Source organism: Hylobates moloch, unplaced genomic scaffold (assembly GCF_009828535.3).
Source record: "Hylobates moloch isolate HMO894 unplaced genomic scaffold, HMol_V3 SCAFFOLD_14, whole genome shotgun sequence".
In the NCBI taxonomy this organism is placed as follows: domain Eukaryota; kingdom Metazoa; phylum Chordata; class Mammalia; order Primates; family Hylobatidae; genus Hylobates; species Hylobates moloch.
This window is the reverse complement of record NW_026652289.1, coordinates 96358542-96379059: the sequence shown is the minus strand read 5'-3', so window position 1 is coordinate 96379059 and position 20518 is coordinate 96358542. Positions and strand designations below refer to the sequence as shown.

General features: G+C 41.8%; 1 protein-coding gene and 1 long non-coding RNA gene across 7 annotated transcripts in view; one reads left to right on the top strand and one right to left on the bottom strand.

Moving 5' to 3' along the window:
* Nucleotides 1-19951, top strand: part of MYO5C (myosin VC) — a 106503-nt gene extending 86552 nt beyond the window's left edge. For 5 of the 6 annotated variants that reach the window (XM_032174180.2, XM_032174177.2, XM_032174179.2 and 2 more), the window contains 5 exons: nt 2079-2229; nt 3203-3485; nt 15847-16021; nt 16869-16949; nt 18217-19951. In XM_032174180.2, coding sequence (XP_032030071.1) covers nt 2079-2229; nt 3203-3485; nt 15847-16021; nt 16869-16949; nt 18217-18369 — 843 coding nt within the window. In that variant the 3' untranslated portion in view covers nt 18370-19951. Of the gene's footprint in view, nt 1-2078; nt 2230-3202; nt 3486-15846; nt 16022-16868; nt 16950-18216 lie in introns of those variants that run through there. The other variant, XR_009209640.1, reaches the window with a different exon arrangement.
* LOC131381149 (uncharacterized) lies at nt 242-3207 on the bottom strand. Its single transcript, XR_009209641.1, has 3 exons — nt 3134-3207; nt 1740-1833; nt 242-1445 (listed from the first exon to the last, which is right to left on the bottom strand). It is a non-coding gene; the product is annotated as an uncharacterized LOC131381149 (long non-coding RNA).
* Nucleotides 19952-20518: the final 567 nt, after the last annotated feature.

Below are 20518 nucleotides of genomic sequence, written 5' to 3'. Positions count from 1 at the left end.
AAAATGGCTGTACCATTTCACAGCCCGACCGGCAGCGTATGATGTTTCCAGTGTCTCATACCTTCACCAACACTTGGTATTGACAGACATTTTTATCCTTTACCAGTGTCAGGGTATACAATTATATCTTGTTGACTTAAATTGCACTTATTTGGTCACTAGTGAAGTCAAGCATACTTTTATATGTTTATTGGTCATTTGGGTTTCCTTTTGAATTGCCTAGTCACATCCTTTCTTTTTCTTAGGGTTGGTTTTTTTGTTACTGATTTGTAGGAGGTCTTTATATCATATGGATAGACTGTAGCTTAGCTTCTAATTTGCTTCATGAAGTCCCTTGTCACACAGTTTTTGAATTTTGATATGCTTAAATCTGTCAACCCTGTTCTTTTATGATTTCTGTCTTAAGAAATTCTTCCCTGCCCTGAGATCATGAAGATACTCTCTTCTAAACTTCTGTAGTTCACATTTAGAGTTCACAATTAATTATGTTTTTACCTATCCAAAATTGATATGTAAGGTAATGATCTAATATCCTCTTCCATATAGATAACCAGTTGTTCCAATGGAAGGAAGTTAAAATAAAATATATCAGCAATCTGACTAGTACTATAGAACAAAAGGAGAAGTAAAGAAAATCCAACCTCTGCCTAAAAGGGATACCAAAACAGGAGGCACAGACTAGTCCGTTTACAACAAACTGGCATCTGTGAGACATTAGTGGAAGAATGTTTTATTCGGCACTGTTTTATGATCCTTTCTTTGCCCCCTTCAGCCACGTATAGAATGTTCTTTTCCCTCTCTGACTGCTTTTTCAGTTACCATATTTTTATTTCTAAAATTTCTCTTGTTCCTTTTCACCTCTGTCTCTTACACAATGTCCTATTCTTTTTTTTTTCTTTTTCTTTTTTGAGATGGGGTCTCACTGTGTCACCCAGGCTGGAGTACAGTGGCACGATCTTAGCTCACTGCAACCTTCGCCTCCTGGGTTCAAGCAGTTCTCCTGCCTCAGCCTCTTGAGTAGCTGTGGCTACAGGCATGCGCCACCATGCCTGGCTAATTTTTGTATTTTTAATAGAGATGGGGTTTCACCATGTTGGCCAGGCTGGTCTTGAACTCCTGACTTCAAGTGATCTGCCTGTCTGAGCCTCCCAAAGTGCTGGATTACAGGCGTGAGCCACCACACCCAGCCCCATAATGTCCTATTCTTAATTTTTTCTTTTTATTTAGTCTCTTTGCACATGTTAAACATATTCCATTAGTTCACTCAGGCTACTATAACAAAATACCGCAGGCTGGGTGGCTTAAACAAAAGATTTATTTCCTCACAGTTCTGGAGGCTAAACATCTGAGATCAGGGTGCCAGCATGGTCACTTCCTGGTGAGGGCTCTCTTCCTGGCTTGCTGACAGCCACTTTCTCCATCCCTGTGTCCTCACAGGACTTTTCCTGGGTGCACGGGTCAGGAAGAGGGAGAGAGAGGGTAAGCTCTCTCTGGTGTCTCTTCTTATAAGGACACCAATCTTACTATTAGATCACGGCCCTATCCTCATGACCTCATTTAACCTCATTACCTCCCTAAAGGCCCCATCTCCAGATACAGCCACACTAGGGGGTTAGGGCTTCAATGTATGATTTTTAGGAAGACACATTCAATCCATAACACACACCTTAAAATATTTCAACTTTATCTGTACCCTGTAAATTATAAGGTTATGAATCTCATTTATCGTATCCACTTACCTCTTCAGAGCAGTTTGTTTCCTTGGATGCTCTGCAGTTTTGTTTCATTTTGCTATGCGCTTCCATGGGCCTTCTGTGAGCTTTTCCATTTAGTCTATAGGTTCCAGGGACAATGTTTGTAGGGAAGTGGGTGGGACAATGATAGTATGATAGACTGTGATCATATAGGAAATCAGTGCAATTTTTTTCTTACAGAAGGTACATGCTACCCCAAGCATCATGAACTCATTTGATATAAATCAGACATTAAGTTTTAAGGTAAAAGAGTTATAGTAGCTAATTATTAATTTACTACATGTTCGTATTATTCTAATATTTTATGTTTAAAATTACTTTTAGGAATTCATGAAGCATAATAGTCCACAACAGAATAAGAATTGCTTGAACAATTTTGACCTTTCAGAATACAGACAGATTCTCAGTGATGTGGCTATACGAATATATCATCAATTTATTATCATAATGGAAAAGAATATCCAACCAATAATAGGTAAGAAGAGAATTGATGACCAAAAAATATTTATAGTAACATTAAGACTTTTTAAAACATAAACTTGGTATGTGTAATGTGTGATTATGTGTAACATTGTTTAAAAAGCCAAGGAAGGCCGGGCGCGGTGGCTCACGCTTGTAATCCCAGCACTTTGGGAGGCCGAGGCGGGTGGATCCCGAGGTCAGGAGATCGAGACCACGGTGAAACCCCGTCTCTACTAAAAATACAAAAAATTAGCCGGGCGTGGTGGCGGGCGCCTGTAGTCCCAGCTACTCGGAGAGGCTGAGGCAGGAGAATGGCGTGAACCCGGGAGGCGGAGCTTGCAGTGAGCCGAGATTGCGCCACTGCACTCCAGCCTGGGTGACAGAGCGAGACTCCAGTCTCAAAAAAAAAAAAAAAAAAAAAAAAAGCCAAGGAAATATAATCATGTAGGTATCTGCCTTTTAATTCTTTGCTTGCTTATAATGATTCCATAAATAATAGCATGCTGTTGGTAGTTTTCTTTCTATAAGGATGATTTATCCTGAAGGAAAAAACTTGGGGAAACTTCTGCTACTGCTATTTATGTGGTACTTCTACTTCTTGGCTTAGCCAAGTATTTTTGAAATCCTAAAGCTCCATTCGAATTCTTGTATACTTTCCTTAATTTCCTGAAATTTAAATACTTTAGGCTTTAATGCCCAGGCCATGGGTTGTGATGCTAACCAGCTTTCTTTCCTGTGAAGCTGAAAAACGTGCTGCTTCAAACCTAGAAGAGGAGCTGCAGCCCTGCTGGAAACAGCCGTCCATCCCTACCCCTGACACACACCCTGGTGTCCCAAACCTTTGATTCTTTTGCTTTCTCTATCATAAGTACATCCACTGACTCTTGTAGAAAAATGTCCCATCTCCTGAAACAAACCGAAGAGCGTCGGGAACGTTCCGCGTGTGTCTCCTGGCATGTCAGCACAGCCTCCCTGTCTCTCCGCAGTTCCGGGAATGCTGGAGTATGAGAGCCTGCAGGGCATTTCCGGCCTGAAGCCCACAGGCTTCCGGAAGCGCTCCTCCAGCGTAGACGACACGGACGGCTACACCATGACCTCCGTCCTGCAACAGCTGAGCTACTTTTACACCACCATGTGCCAGAACGGGCTGGACCCCGAGCTCGTGAGGCAGGCGGTGAAGCAGCTCTTCTTCTTGATCGGGGCGGTCACGCTGAACAGCCTCTTCCTGCGCAAGGACATGTGCTCCTGCAGAAAAGGGATGCAGATCAGGTAAAACCCAGAAAGCGCCGCTCACGCGGAGAGGCCTGCAGAAAGGATGCTCTTAAAGTCCGAGGCCCCACACGCCTGACCCTCCCTGCTGCGGCGTCAAACCCCTGTTTAGGCCCTACCGCTGTAGGGATATTCGAGTCACCCTAGGAGCCCCGGGGATGCTGGCGCCCAGGGCCTACTCCCCTCACACCACACCCTGCCAACTAGATGCACGGGCCTAGCCGCTTAAACCCAGAACCAGTAAATGTTTATCTTAAATTCTGGCCCTCTAGGGTGGTCATGCACTCAACCAGTAGTGACTACCTTCTCTGAATAGCACTGCCAGGAGGAGAACACAGGAAACAAGGAAAAGTCGATATGATCCCTGCCTTTGAGAAGCTCAGAATAGCTAAATAATAATTAAAGGCAACTATGATTAAATCACAAACAAGTGGTGCAGGAAATGTATCAGAGAGGAGAGACATTGCAGACGGAACAGTTGGGGAAGCCAGAGAGTTGTGCCTTGAGTGATAAAGGAGACGGAGAAGAACGTTCCAAGCAGGAGAAACGGTCAGAGGCATTGCGGGGAGTGAATGAGGACCTCTGCTCAGGCTGCATGTGGAGTAAGCAGAGGCTGGTGTGGGAAGCAGCAGGACCAAGGTAAAGAGGTAGGTTGGATCCACACTGGGAGGGTCTGGAATGCCAGGTTAAGGCATTTGGAGCTCATCCTGAAGACTTAGGAATCTAGTTTTGAGGTATGTCTACTATCTCTTAATTGAGAGACCATGGACCCTGAGCTACTATTTGAATTAACACTGATCAAGTGATTGGAAAACACATAATATAGGATAGATATTTAAGTTTCTTATAGTGTGTGCAGAAATTTGATACCTGTATCTGTTACGAGAACCTGGGGTAGTGATGATGGTAATGACGTAAGGGAAGGTGACAAAGAAAGTATCTATCATTATGCTAAGTGAAATAAGCCAGGCACAGAAAGACAAACATCAGATGTTCTCACTTATTTGTGGGAGCTAGAAATTAAAACAATTGAATTCATAAAGATGGAGAGTAGAAGGATGGTTAGCAGAGGCTGGGAGGAGTAGTGGGGGGCTGAGTAGAGGTGGAAATGGTTAATGGGTACAAAAAAGATAGAACGAATAAGACTTACTATTTGATAGCACAACAGGGTGACTGTAGTCGATAATAACTTAATTGTATATTTTTAAATAACTTAGAGGCCAGGCGGGGTGGCTCATGCCTGTAATCCCAGCACTTTGGGAGGCTGAGGTGGGTGGATCACCTGAGGTCAGGAGTTTGAGACCAGCCTGGCCAACATGGCAAAACCCCGTCTCCTCTAAAAATACAAAAATTAGCTGGGCGTGGTGGCACATGCCTGTAATCCCAGCTACTCGGGAGGCTGAGGCAGGCGAATCACTTGAACCCCAGAGGCAGAGGTTGCAGTGAGCCAAGATCATACCATTGCACTCCAACCTGGGCGACAGAGCAAGATTCCGCCTCAAAAAAATAAATAATAAAAAAGATAAAATAACTTGGAGTGTAATGGATTGTTTGTAACTCAATAAATGCTTGAGGAAGTGGATACCCTATTCTCCATGATGTGCTTATTTCACATTGCATGCCTGTATCAAAACATTTCATGGGCCAGGCGCAGTGGCTCACGCCTGTAATCCCAGGACTTTGGGAGGCCGAGGTGGGTGGATCATTTGGGGTCAGGAGTTCAAGACCAGCCTGAGCAACATGGTGAAACCTCCGTCTCTACTAAAAATACAAAAAAATTAGCCAGGCCTGGTGGTGCACACCTGTAATCTCAGCTACTCATGAGGCTGAGGCAAGAGAATCACTAGAACTGGGGAGGCAGACGTTGCAGTGAGCCGAGATCGCACCTCAGCACTCTAGCCTGGGGGACAAAGCGAAACTCCATCTCAAAAAAAAAAAACAAAAAAAAATTTCATGTACCCCATAAATATATATACCTACTATGTACCCACAAAAATTAAAAAAAATTAAGTATCTTAAGTCAAAAAATAAATGTGAGAGGCATCCCTTACACCTTTTTAGCATTAGTGAAACTTTGGAGTTGGAGTCAATTCCCATGGACCATTCCCACAAATTCCCATGACAGCAGGGCGTGGTTTTCAGATAGGAAGGGGTATTCAGAAGGACTAGTCTTTGCAGATCTTTATGTCTTCATTGAGAAATGAGTTATGTTTATTTCATAAGCTCCAAGCAGATCCTGTAGTCCTCTGTAGTAGGTTTCAGCCCTAAAGTAAAGCCACATCAGAGCCTTTGCTAAACTCGATTCTCACTCCATCAGTGGATCCCCCAAGGCTGAGTAGAGACGTGAATGAAAAGGATCATGAGGGAGACACATGACTCTAGGTCTTAGAACAACTTCTTTGAGGACAGGCAAACACCTGCCCCCCAGGTACCCAGTACTTTTTCCCTTCCACCAGGTGGAAGTGGCCATCAGAGAAGTAATGCTTTGATAGTGTTTTGCTCTGAGGAGCGTGTGCATTTTAGAGGCTTTCATTTAGTCATTTGGATATTTGTTAAGTGCCCGTCATAGCAAGACTTACAAAGAATTTGAAGTGGCTTTACAATGAAAACATAAGCAATAAAATAATGAAATATGAGCACAAATAGAAAACTAGAACCAAAGAAAATAAAAACGTAAATAGTGGGCAGAGTAGCTTGAAAACTGGCCCTGGGCTTCCTGGCTGCCAGGACAAAAAGCAAAACATGATCAGCTCTTTAGTTTTATTGGGTATTATGAAGCAGAGTGATTCCTGGGAAGATATAAAGATTTCTTCCTAGTACCTAATTATTTTTTGCTCCTAGTCACGAATTACAAAAATAATGCCTCACACGGAACATTATCTCATAATCACCGCACTAACATTTTTACAGCAATTTCCATTGTGGCTGCTTTGCCCAATGTCTCACGGAGACAGTTCTGTTAAAAACTAGAATAATGCAGGCTGAGGAGATCGGGGAGAATATGAAAGGCAAGGATTTGAGTCTTGAAGAACAAGTAGGATTTCAACAGACCAAGAATTACACAAATGAGCACATGGTGAAATGATGGAAAACTGAAGGCAGGATATGAACAGCCCCTTTGAATGGAACACACCAGGAATGATGGAAAAATTGGCTAGAAAGAAAGTGGAATGCTAGGGTGAGAAATGCCTGGTTTATTTTTGTTGTTTGTTTGCTTGTTTTGAGATGGCGTCTCACTCTGTGGGTGAGTGCAGTGGTGCACTCCCAGGCTGGAGTGCAGTGGTGCAACTTCCACCTCCCAGGCTTAAGCGATCCTCCCACCTCAGCCTCCTGAGTAGCTGGACCCACAGGCGAGTGCCACCATACCTGGCTAATTTTTTGCATTTTTGCTTGAGAGAGGTTTTTGCCATGTTGCCCAGGCTGATCTCGAACTGCCTTGGCCTCCCAAAGTGCTGGCATTATAGGCGTGAGCCACTGCGCCAGCTGAGAAATGCATGCTTTAGTCCCTCAGCAGAAGCAGCCACTACAGATTTTTTTTCTTCAACAGGTTTAAATTATGAATTCAATTGCTTTAATAGCTGTAGGACTCTTCAGGTTATATATTTGCTCTTAGGTGAGTTTTGGTAGTTTGTGGTTTTCAAGGAATTGGTCCATTTCATCTGATTTGTTGAGTTCATGTGCGTAGAGCTGTTTATAATATTTCCTTGTCATCCTTTTAACTTCTGCAGGATTGGTAGTGATATTTGTCTTTCATTCCTGATAATGGTAATTTGTGTCTTCTGTTTTTCTATTGGTCAGATTTGCTAGAGGCTTATTAATTGTATTGATTTTTTTCAAAGAACCAGTTTTTTATTTCATTGATTTTTCTTTTCTTTTCTTTTTTTTGAGATGGGGGTGGTCTCACTATATTTCTCAGGCTGGTCTCAAACTCCTGGGCTCACACAATCCTCCAGCCCCAGCCTCCAAAGTAGCTGAGACCACAGACATGTGCCACCACACCTGGCTGATTTTTAGAGATGCAGTGTCTCTGTATTGCTCAGGCTGGTCTTGAACTCCTGCCCTCAAGTGATTCTCCCACCTCAGCCTCCTGAGTAGTTGGGATAACTCGCATGAGCCACCACACCCAGAATTTTTTTGTTTTTAATATAATTGATTTCTGATATTGTCTTTGTCATTTCATTGCTTCTGCTTAGTTTGGATTTATTTTGCTCCTCTTTTTCTAGTTTCTAAAGGTAGAAGCTTTGATTATTGACTTTGAGAACTTTATTTTTTTCTAAGCATTTAATGCTATACATTTTTCTCTTAGCATTATTTTAGCTCCATCCTACAAATTTTGATGTTTTCTTTCCATTTTTGTTCAGTCCTAAATATTTTCTAATTTTCCTTGAGGCTTACTCTTTGACCCATGGATTATTTAGAAGCAAGCACACCAACATGGCACATGTATATATATGTAAAAAACCTGCACGTTGTGCACATGTACCCTAAAACTTGAAGTATAATAATAAATAAATAAATAACAAAAAAAAAAACAAAAGAAGTATGTTAGCTTCTAAGTGTTTGGAGACTCTCTTATTATCTTTGTTTTTGATTTTTGGTTTAATTCCATTATGGCCATAGAACATACTTTTTCAGTAAAACTCTTAGAAACAGAAAGTAGAATGGTGGTTAGGGGATTTGGGGAGTGAGAAAAGGAAGTTACTGTTCAGTGAGTATAGAGTTTTGGTTTTATGAGACGAAAGAGTTCTATGGATCTACTGTATAACAATGTACATATAGTTAACACTACTGTACTATAACAATGGTTAAGATGGCAAATTTTATGTTATACCCTTTTTACCACAATTAGAAAAAATCTCAATGTGCATACAGGTTGAAATATACTATAGATTTTGATACTGAAATGGAACCTGTATGGACTTACCTACCATTCCACCTTGCTGGGACTTTCCCAGTTTTACTTTAAAAATCTCTAAATATTTTTATGTTTTTTAAAAAAGAACATACTTTAAGGCCGGGCATGGTGGCTCACGCCTGTAATCCTAGCACTTTGGGAGGCTGAGGCAGGCAGATCACGAGGTCAGGAGTTCGAGACCAGTCTGGCCAACATAGTGAAACCCCGTCTCTACTTAAAAAAAAAAAAAATTAGCCAGGCATGGTGGTGTGTGCCTATAATCCCAGCTACTCGGGGGGCTGAGGCAGGAGAATTGCTTGAACCCAGGAGGTGGAGGTTGCAGTGAGCTGAGATCACACCACTGCACTCCAGACTGGACGACAGAATGAGACTCCGTCTCAAAAAAAAAAGGAACATATTTTTTATTATTTAAACTCTTTTAACATTTGTGAAGATTTGCTTTTATGACCAAGAATATGATGTTTTTGTGAACATTATACATGCAGCTGAAAAGAATATGTAGTCTACTCCTGTTGGCGGGAAGGTTCTATAAACATCAATTAGACTTAGTTTGTTGATGATATTGTTCTACTAGTTCTATTAATTACTATGAGGAGTGTTGAAGTTTCCAACTGTAATTATGAATTTGTCTATTTCTTTTCTCAATCTGTTAGTTTTTGCTTCATGTATGTTAAAGCTCTCTTGTTTGGTACATATACATTAAGAATTGTTATGTCTTCTTGGTGAATGTATTCTCCTATCATTATGTAGTGTCTTTCTTTATCCCTCTCTGGTAATTTTCTTTTTCTTTTTCTTTTCTTTCTTTCTTTTTTTTTTTTTTTTTTTTTGAGACAGAGTCTCACTTTGTCACCCAGGTTGGAGTGTAGTGGCATGATCTCGGCTCACTGCAACCTCCACCTCCCAGGTTCAAGCGATTCTCCTGCCTCAGCCTCCCAAGTAGCTGGGACTATAGGCGCACGCCACCACGCCCAGCTAATTTTTGTATTTTTAGTAGAGACGGGGTTTTATCATGTTAGCCAAGACGGTCTCAATCTCTTGACCTCATGATCCGCCCACCTCGTCCTCCCAAAGTGCTGGGATTACAGGCGTGAGCCACTGCGCCTGGCCTCTCTGGTAATTTTCTCTGCCTGCCCCAAAGTCTACTTTGTCTAAAATTAATATAACCACTACAAATTTCTTTTGATTAGTGTTTCCTTAGTATATATCTTTGCCTGTCCTTTTAACCTACCTGTATCATATTTGAAGTGAATTTCTTGTGGGCAGCAGATATTTGGATCTATTTTTTTTTTAATCCAACCTGACAATCTATGATGCTGCTTCTTTGTTTTGTTTTTGGAGTCAGGGTCTCACTCTGTCACTCAGGCTGGAGTCCAGTGGCATGATCATGGCTCACTGCAACCCTGACCTCCTGGTATGGTGGACAGGTATGGTGGCACTCGCCTGTGGGTCCAGCTACTCGGGAGGCTGAGGTGGGAGGATCGCTTAAGCTGGGAGGCGGAAGTTGCACCATTGCACTCCAGCCTGGGAGTGCACCACTGCAGTCACCCACAGAGTGAGACTCCATCTCAAAACAAGCAAACAAACAACAAAAGTAAACCAGGCATTTCTCACCCTAGCATTCCACTCTCTTTCTAACCAATTTTTCCATCATTCCTGGCGTGCTCCATTCAAAGGGGCTGTTCATATCCTGCCTTCAGTTTTCCATCATTTCACCATGTGCTCAAGCGATCCTCCCTCCTCAGCCCCACAGGTAGCTGGTACTACAGGCATATGCCATTTTTGTAGAAACAAAGTCTCACTGTGTTGCTCAGGCTGGAATCTATGCTTCCGAATGGGGACGTTTAGATCATTTTAATGTAATATAATATTTATATTTAGGATTACCATTTTATTAATTTCTGCTTGTTGCTTCTGGTTTTCATTTCTCCATTTTCTTTATCTGCTTCTTTGGGATTATTTGAAATTTTTTAGTATCCCTTTCTAAATTATCTATTTTTTTTTTTTTTTTTTTAGTATTATCCCTTTGATCTTTTTTTTTTAGTTGTTGCCCTAGGGATTCCAGTACATATACTTAACTTTTCACAGTCTATTTAGAGTCAATATCTTACCACATCAAGTGGAACGTAGAAATGTTACCATCATGTAGGCCCCTTTAGCCTCCCTACTTTATGTTGCAGTGGTCTTATATATTAGATCTACATACATCAAAAACTGTACCATACAATATTATAATTTTAGTTTTCAACCATCAAACATATTTTAAAGAACTCAGTAAGAGAAGAATAGTCTATTATACTCAACCAGGTATTTACCATTTCTGTTGTTTCTTCATTCCTAATGTTCCAAGTCTCATTTTTTTTCAAGTCTCATTTTGATATAATTTTTCTTCTGCCTGAAGAAAGTATTTTAGTATTCCTTTTAGAGCAGTTTTCATTGGCAATAAATTCTTAGTTTTCTTTCAGTTGAAAATGTCTTCACTTTACCTTTATTCCTAAAGGATATGTTTGTAGGATGTAGAATTCTGGATTGACAGTTGTTTCCTTTCACCAGTTTAAAAATGTTTTACTTTTTTTCTAGCTACTGTGGTTTCAGATAAGAAATCCATAGTCATTTGAATTATTCCCCATAAATAATGCATAATTTTTCTCTGATTGCTTTAAAAAAATTTTTTTCTTTGTCTTTAGTTTTCTACAGTTTGTGATGTGTCTGGGTGTGGATTTCTTTGGGTTTAGCCTGTTTGGAATTTCCTGAGCTTCTTGAATCTTGCCATTCACCAAATTTGGTACATTTTCAGCCACTATTTTTTCAGCTATTTTGTCTGCATCATACTCTTTGTCTTCTCTTTCCGGAACTTTAGTGAACCAACTGTTAAAGACTTTTCATTATTGTCCCACAGGTCCATAAAATTCTGCTCCTTTTTCTTAGTTCTTTTCTTCTGGGCTGTTCAGATTGGATAATCTCTGTTAATCCTTTCAAGTCCACTGACTCTCCTCTGTCATCTCTATTCTGCTAGTAAGCCCATTCAGTGAGTTCTTTTATTTCTATTATTGTATTTTTCAATTCTAAAATTTCCATTTGGTTTTTCTTTATATCTTCTGTTTCTTTTCTGAGACTTTACATCTTTTGATTCATTACAAGAGGCATTTTTATGATGACTTCTTTAAAGTCTTGGTCAGATAATTTGAATATCTGTGTCATCTCAGTGTTGACATCTATGAGTTGTTTTGTTTAATGTGAGTTGAGATCTTTCTGGTTCTTCATATGCCAATTTTGAATTGTATATTGGATATTTTTAAATACTATATTATGAGACTCTAGGTCTTAATTTTTTAGTTTTTTTATTGGGGTTTTTTTTTTTTTTTTTTTTTTTTTTTTGAGACTGAGTCTTGCTCCGTCACACCCCAGCTTGAGTGCAGCGTCACAATCTAGGCTCACTGCAACCTCCGCCTGGGTTCAAGCGATTGTCGTGCCTCAGCCTCCCGAGTAGCTGGGATTACAAGCAACCACCACCACGCCTGGCTAATTTCTGTATTTTTAGTAGAGACAGGGTTTCACCATGTTGGCCAAGCTGGTCTCGAACTCCTGATCTCAAGTGATCCACCCCCCTCAGCCTCCCAAAGTGCTGGGTTACAGGTGTGAGCCACCATCCCTGGCCAAGACTCTAAATCTTTAGATCATATGGAGAATGTCGATATTTTCATCAGGTGGATAATGCACTTGGGTCCAGACTACAAGTTCTGACCATCCTCTATGCTTTGTGGTTCTCATGTCATTTCTATGTGTAAGGGTTTTGTGGTGCTCTTTGGGTCCGTTTCATATGTGTGAAAAACGGTGGCCAGCTTGGAACTTGGGTAATGGTATGTTTCATAGTTCAGTTCTCCAAGTCTGTGTATGCTGTTTAGGGTCAGATTCATGCATGGGCTCAGGGATAAACCCAGGAGTTAATAAAGAACTGTAACAAACTGCTTTTCCCAACTTTCCGGGGCTCCTCCCTTTCTGTGGCATTCCTATTACTTTCTGCCCCCCTTTTGGTGCTTCAGCTAGAAAACTGGAGCTTTCCTTGACTTGCTCTGCAGTGTACTTACTGCAGATGTCCCCATCTGGGGCCAGATGGTGAGGGCAAAGAGAGAACCTTAAACCACAGAACCTCCAATTGGAAAGGAAGTTTCCCTTCTCTTCGAGTTTTAGGTTCCTTCTGGCCTCCTTCGCCACCACTGCTGTCGACATGGGATTAGAACTTGAGCATGAGAGAATAGAGAAAAAGGAGAGGGAAAAGGTAGGGCATTGAGCATTAGGAGACCCCTTTTCAGCTCCTTGAGCTAGAACCAGAGAGCTCCCCTGGAAGGTCTTTATTGGCATTGATGCCCACCTCTGAGTTTCAAACTGTGGCGAGTAGAGGCCAGTGAACGGCAGAGGGGAAAAGTGATGATCTCACTTCTGACTTGGAAGGACTTCAAATTCTGGTCATCTTCCCCTGCTACTATTTACTTTTCCACGTCCTCAAACAGCTGCCCAGTGCATTCCATCCAGGCTTTATAGCTGTGTTCAGTGGGACAGACAAGATGGAGTGTGGTTACTCCATCTCACCAGGAACTGGAAACCCACCACACATCTTTGAGTGAGAGAATTAATGTGCTCAAAATTCGGATTTTAGAAAGGACTGTGGCAGTTTATTTGAATAGGGTGAATTAGAAGGGCTGAGATGGGAGCCCCGTTAGAAACCTGTAATAAAAACCAAAAGTAGGGCCGGGCGCAGTGGCTCACACCTGTAATCCCAGCACTTTGGGAGGCCGAGGCAGGCGGATCACGAAGTCAGGAGATCAAGACCATCCTGGCTAACATGGTGAAACCCCGTCTCTACTAAAAATACAAAAAATTAGCCGGGCATGGTGGCGGGCTCCTGTAGTCCCAGCTACTCGGGAGGCTGAGGCAGGAGAAGGGCGTGAACCCGGGAGTCGGAGCTTGCAGTGAGCCAAGATCGCGCCACTGCACTCCAGCCTGGACGACAGAGCAAGACTCCGTCTCAGAACAAAAACAAAAACAAAAAACTAAAAGTAGGCCGGGCACGGTGGCTCACACCTGTTATCCCAGCACTTTGGGAGGCTGAGGTGGGCAGATCACAAGGTCAGGAGTTCGAGACCAGCCTGGCCAATATGGTGAAACCCCGTCTCTACTAAAAATACAAAAATTAGCTGGGCGTGGTGGCAGGCGCCTGTAGTCCCAGCTACTCGGGAGGCTGAAGCAGGAGAATCTCTTGAACCCAGGACGCGGAAGTTGCAGTGAGCCAAGATCGCACCACTACTCTCTAGCCTGGGCAACAGAGTGAGACTCTGTCTCAAACAAACAAAAAACAACAAAAACAACAACAACAAAAACTAAACAAAAGTAATAAGAACTCAAACTAGTGGGACAAAAGTAGCAATGCAAAAATGGGGGATAGTGAGAACCAACACAAGATATGTCATCTCCCACTATCCTATGGAATAACATTAGTTCAGCATCACTGTCCAAATGTTACAGCCAGAAAGAAGACCCATGTCTTCTTAAGGAAGGCATTGCTAATCCTTAAGGTCAGAGCTGGGACTGACTTTATTTATTTTGAGAAAGTCTCAGTCTCGCCCAGGCTGAAGTACAGTGGCACAATCTCAGCTCACTGCAACCTCCGCCTCCCGGGTTCAAGTGATTCTCCTGCCTCAGCCTCCCAAGTAGCTGGGATTACAGGCGTCCGCCACCATACCCAGCTAATTTTTTGTATTTTTAGTGGAGATAGGGTTTTGCCATGTTGGCCAGGCTGGTCTTGAACTCCTGACCTCAAGTGATCAGCCTGCCTCAGTCTCCCAAAGTGCTGGGATTATAGGCATGAGCCACCATGCCCGGCCCAGAGCTGGAACTGACTTTAGAGATCACTTTATTCAACACTCATTTTTTTTTAGCAGTTTCATTGGTATGTAATTTATATACCATACAGTTCACCTGTTTAAAGTATGTAGTTCAGGCTGGACACAGTCGCTCACACCTGTAACCCCCAGTGCTTTGGGAGGCTGAGGCAGGCAGATCACTTGAGGCCAGGAGTTCAAGACCAGCCTGGCCAACATGGTAAAACCCTGTCTCTACTAAAAATACAAAAATTAGCTGGGCGTAGTGGCAGGTGCCTGTGATCCCAGCTACTCAGGAGGCTAAGGCGGGAGAATTGCTTGAACCTGAGAGGTGGAGGGTTCAGTGAGCTGAGATCGGGCCACTGCACTCCTGCCTGGGTGATAGAAGGAGACTCCATCTCAAAAATAAATAAATAAGTAAAGAAAGTGTATAGTTCAATCGTTTTTGATATATTTACATAGTTGTGCAACTGTCACCGTAATGTAATTTTAGAACATTTTCATCCCTCTAGAACGAAACCTTATACCCATTAGCAGCCACTCTCATCCCCCACCCCAACTCCCTACTCCGCCCAGCCTAGGAAACCATTAATATGTTTTCTTTCCCTACAGATTTTGTCTATTCTGGACATTGAAAAATAAATGGAATCATAAAATGTTATCTTTTGTGGATGGCTTCTTTCACTTACGTAATGTTTGGGAGGTTCATCCATGTAGCAAATATCAGCACCTCATTCCTTTTCAATGCTGAATAATATCCCATTGTATGGATAATGCCACAGTTTGTTCATTCATTCATCAGTTGATGGATATTTTGGGTTGTTTTCATTTTGGGGCTATTATGAATAATGCTGCTGTGAACATTTGTGTACAGAGTTTTGTTTGGACATGCTTTCACTTCTCTTGAGTACATATCTAGGAGTGGAATTGCTGTGTCATATGGTAAGTCTGTATTCAATTTTGAGAAACCACCAAACTGTCTTCCACAACAGCTGTACGATTTTACATTCCCACCAGCAATGTTTGAGGGTTCTCAACACTCTCATTGTGCCCAGAGAGGTCAGTTAACTTCCCAGGTTCACGCAGTGGATTGGTAGGACTAAAACCCATGCCTCTTAACTCATAAACCCGTGTGGCAATTAGTGACGGAAATAAGAATAAAAACTGCAGTCGACTGAAAGAAAGCCTTCACTAATTGAAAGATTTCTGCCAATTCAGGAAAAAGAAAACAGTTTTTTATACTTATGGAAGTCTTCTCTTCAGATATCACTGTTTCTTTCCTTTAATCAGTTTTCAAAATTGTATTTTGTAAGTGATTGCAATCGCTGTTCTTTGCTCAGATTTTCCCCAAAGCCTGTAGCTGTTCTGGCCCCTCAGCCTAGACCACCAAGAGTCTTAGAACTCTGGATTAGGAGAGCTGATCATCGTTCCAACTCCCCCATTTTGCAGATGAGTATCGCTGAGCTGTGGTCTTAAGGATCTCAGCGAACTCTGGTACCCTCTCGGGACACACAGGGGGATCTGGCACCCTTCCCTAAAGTATTCTCTGTTCTTCTGCCTTTCCCTCCAGGTGCAATATCAGCTACTTAGAAGAATGGCTTAAAGATAAGAATTTGCAGAACAGCTTAGCAAAGGAAACTTTGGAGCCCCTCTCTCAGGCAGCCTGGTTGCTTCAGGTCAAGAAGACCACAGACAGTGATGCCAAGGAGATCTATGAACGCTGCACCTCACTGTCTGCTGTGCAGGTGACCGGGCTTGCTTAGTGTCTCGCTGGCTCTTCCCTGACACATCGGTGCAGTGGGCATTGCCTTTCTTGGTTTAGCCAGCTGTGGGCCCCTGATTCTGTGTGTACTCTCGGGAGCATACCTATCACCCATGGCCCACCCTTTTATCTAATAAATATTTATTAAATACTAACACTAGGTCTTAAAAACATAGAAATGGGCTGGGCAAGGTGGCTCACAGCTGTAATCCAGCACTTTGAGAGGCCAAGGTGGGAGGATTGCTGAGCCCAGGAGTTTGAGACTAGTCTGAGCAACATAGCAAGATGCTCTACCAAAAAAAAAAAAAAAAGCTGAGTGTGATGGCACACGCCTTTGGTCCCAGCTACTTGGGAGGCTGAGGCGGGAGGATCGCATGAGTCCAGGGCTTTGAGGCTGCAGTGAGCCATGATCATGCCACTGCACCCCAGCCTGGGCAATAAAGGGAGACCCTATCTCAAAAATAATAATAATAATAATCACACACACACACACACACACACACACACACACACACAAATGTCTATGATGCATTCATTCCCTGCCCATTAAACTCACAAATGTGTATGTGGAGGGGTGGGCATGTGGGAGGTGGGGAGGCTGGAAGGGGGCTCCTCTTACTGTTGTCTGATATCTGATTTGCCTTTGCTCCCTATGGCACTTTTCTCCGCTTGTTTTCTTTTCTTGGAAATAGGTAACATACAGTTCCTGAACCAAATTATAGGCTAAAAGAACCACCTTTGCTTCCCAATGGTTCCCAATAACCAGAACCATTATTTTATGAACAGAGTTATTTTGCATGGTCTAACATTATGTTATGTACTGTTTGCAGATCATAAAGATCCTTAATTCATACACACCTATAGATGACTTTGAGAAGAGAGTGACTCCATCCTTTGTTCGCAAAGTACAGGTGAGGTTCTTAAGGATGTGCCTTTTAATTTTACTTCCTAACTATGGTATAAGATGTTGATACTTAATTAACATTATAGAAATCCAGGATTAAAGTACATTTACCCACGTATACAAATGAAAGGTACCCAGCTCAAAGGTAAGCAGGAAATTTTCCTGTGAAATTTTCAGAATCCACCTTAGTCCAGGTGGGAAGGGAATGAAAATACCAAAATCATGTCTCCCATGCTGTATTCTGTCAATGTATCTTATTTCTTACTGATCGTTGAATGCTGTGCAAGTGGGCAGAGGCTGAATGGAAAGAGAGACCATTTTTCTTCTATAATCATTTGTATAACCATATTTTCTTATATAATCCCTAAAGTTTCTCCCCTAAGGAACTCTAGGGCAGCAGTTCTCCAAGTTTGGCTCAAGGATCCCTGGGAGTCCTTGAGACACTTTCAAGAGGGTCTGCAAACTCTTCCTTTTTCTAAATATGTACCTGTGGATTTTCTAAATAGATATCTGTGGATTTTCTCAATAGTTATCTGTGGATTTTCTTCGTGTACTTCAACCAAAATAACATATCACAACAGATTGAATGCAGAAGCAGATATATATGATATATCGTACATATGATAATATAGCATATATATTAAAATATGGCATATATAATATATGGTTATATATGATAATACATTAAGTCAGACATTAAAGAGATTTGCAAAAATAGAAAATATCACTTCTCACTAAATTTTCTTTGTTTTGGAAACGTATGTTTAACATGTGTTGAGCTTATTTTAATGAATTAATCATTTTAATTACTAATATGGCAAATACCAATAGTCATATACACAAAAGCTTTTGGGGCCCCAGTCATGTTTCAGTATAAAGCGGTCCTGAGACCAAAAAGGTTGGAAACTCATGAATGAAGAAGAAAGATGGGTTCAATAAAAATGTAATACTTGAAATCTGCTCATGTTTGACCTTAGAATTATGCCATGATTAATAGATTAGAATAGAAAACAGATTTATGGTCAGCTCATCCCATGGGAAATTAACTTCTGAAGTGAAACAGGGCAAGTTAATTGTTCATGACAGCTGATCTGGAAGCCCTGGATAGACTTTGGAATTGTGCTGTTGTTAAAAAGCTGTCATGTATGTCATTTCATGTGATGGTGCAAGGAGCTCTCCACCAGAGATAGCTGTGTTTCGCCTTGACTTTCAGGTAGCAGTAAAGCAGAACATGTTAGTTTCCTTACTCATTTTTCCTCTGATTCTAATTTCAGGCTCTCCTAAATAGCCGGGAGGATTCGTCACAGCTGATGTTGGATACCAAATATCTCTTTCAAGTCACATTTCCTTTTACCCCCTCTCCACATGCTCTGGAAATGATTCAGATCCCCAGCAGTTTCAAGCTAGGCTTTCTGAATAGGTTATAGCAGGAGAAAAAGTCAATGCACTTTCTCTTCAAAAGCTAAGTGAAGGTTCAATATGAGGGATGTGTTTTATTAATTGGCAATGGAAATTGGAATGTGATTTAAGGAAGAAAATAGACTTTTCTCAAATGGACCACATCATCTCTCACTCACAGTGATAGTGCTGCTGCTGTAATTTTGTAAGAATTCACACACACCAGCTGTATTTGGAAAAGCCATGTCTCACTCTCGAATCTCAGCTGGTTTTCACTGAGATTCCTGGAGGGCTCATATTTTCTTCCACGTGCCTCTTGATCTGTTCTGTCCTGTGGCAGGGCTCTACCAGGAGGGAGTGAGATCTGGGGACACAGTGGCTTCCAAGTTTTCTAAGGTTCATGTGACGCCTGGTACATTTACAAAGCTGCAAGTGGATTCCAGGGCTGAGTCTTCCAGGAAAAAATCCCACTTGGCCACCATGGCCTGCCAAAAGCTCTCTTGCCCCATGCCTGCCGGGGATGGAAGGTTTTCATGAACTCTTTTTACTGAAAATGCCCTGCATTTTAAAAATATTTTAGACCCTTCTAAATTTTTTTTTCTTTTTAGAGACTCCAGAGTCTCGCTCTGTTGCCAGGCTGGAGTGCAGGGGGCGTGATCTCAGCTCACCGCAACCTCTGCCTTCAGGGTTCAAGCGATTCTCCTGCCTCAGCTTCCTGAGTAGCTGGGACTACAGGCATGCGCCACCACGCCAAGCTAATTTTTCTGATTTTAGTAGAGACGGGTTTCACCATGTTGGCCAGGATGGTCTCGATCTCTTGACCTTGTGATCCACCCGCCTCAGCCTCCCAAAGTGCTGGGATTACAGGTGTGAGCCACCGCGCCTGGCTGACCCTTTTAATTTTTAAGAGAATGTTCAATCTGAGATGAATCATATGAAGTATTTTTATGTGTATATCTATTTAAAACTAATATATTATTAAAGCTTAATTGCCATGCCATTTATCGTCTCTGAAAGAACTTTTCTTCAAATCTTACCTGCCAACATATTCACCATAATTTTTTTTATTTTTTAATACCTTTCATACAATAACTTTAAAAAAAAACTCAGTTTAAAAAGGCAACCTAAATTATTTTCTCTCTCTAATCAGCATGTCAATGTATTTATTTTTAAATTATCTCAAAAAGTAATTAAAAAATTATATCGGACCCTCCTTTTGAAAAATCTATGTTTCCCAAGTTTTATGGGAACTGGCTATTCTTTGTCCCAGCACAGCTTCTCATTCCTTCCTTTCAGAGCCTAAAACCTCATTTGATAAGCACTCCTAGTCTCTGGCCTGTGGATCCAGTGCTGTTCTATTACCAACCCAAGAGTCCCAACTGCACCTGTTTCTGACAGTCACAGGTGACAGCTGTGATTCTATAATACAGACTGTTGTCTTAGAGGTAGGAATAATACATGATTATGAAGCAATATCACCCTGCTAATATGTAATAATGTCTTTTCATATTATAAGTGATTTAGTTTAGCTCATTTCAATACATTGTACATGAAAAAATGAAAAGTAGAACTTTGTAATACTTTAATCAATAAAATTAATTACCAAATGAATTGGGTCAGATTCTTTCATTGCAAGGAGGTGACATGTCTCTTAAGTGCACAAGTTTTATGCCTTTCTTTAGGGTCATACTGAAAGATGCTAGAATCTTTATAGATTCATAATATCTCATTTAAAGTATACTAAAATGTTTATAGAGGAAGTAAATATGTCATAAGTGCTGGCTAAGCCTGTGCCTCCAGGGCGCTTCCACACTGTGTCAGAATGAGGGGCTACTTGGCAGAGAATTGGCAGGGTTTCTGATCCTGAGCTGCGGCCTCCGTGGCCTTTCTAGACGTTCCCCACACCATAAGGAGCCATCACTGTTGATTTTCGGCTTCCATAACTCAGGATTTATGCCTGTTTTACAGCACTTACCCTGGGCTGGAAGCCAGAAATGCTGCCCATTTCCTCTGTAGGCCTGTGAGCCCCAGAGGGCAGGGGCCACATCCTTCTCCATCCTACTGCTGATGAGGTGGGAGAGAACTGAAGGAGCAAAGTCCCATTGGAGGACTGTGTGTGTGTGGTGGGGAGTCAACCATGGGAAAAAGTAGGTCATGTTTGGGGACAGGGAGACCTGT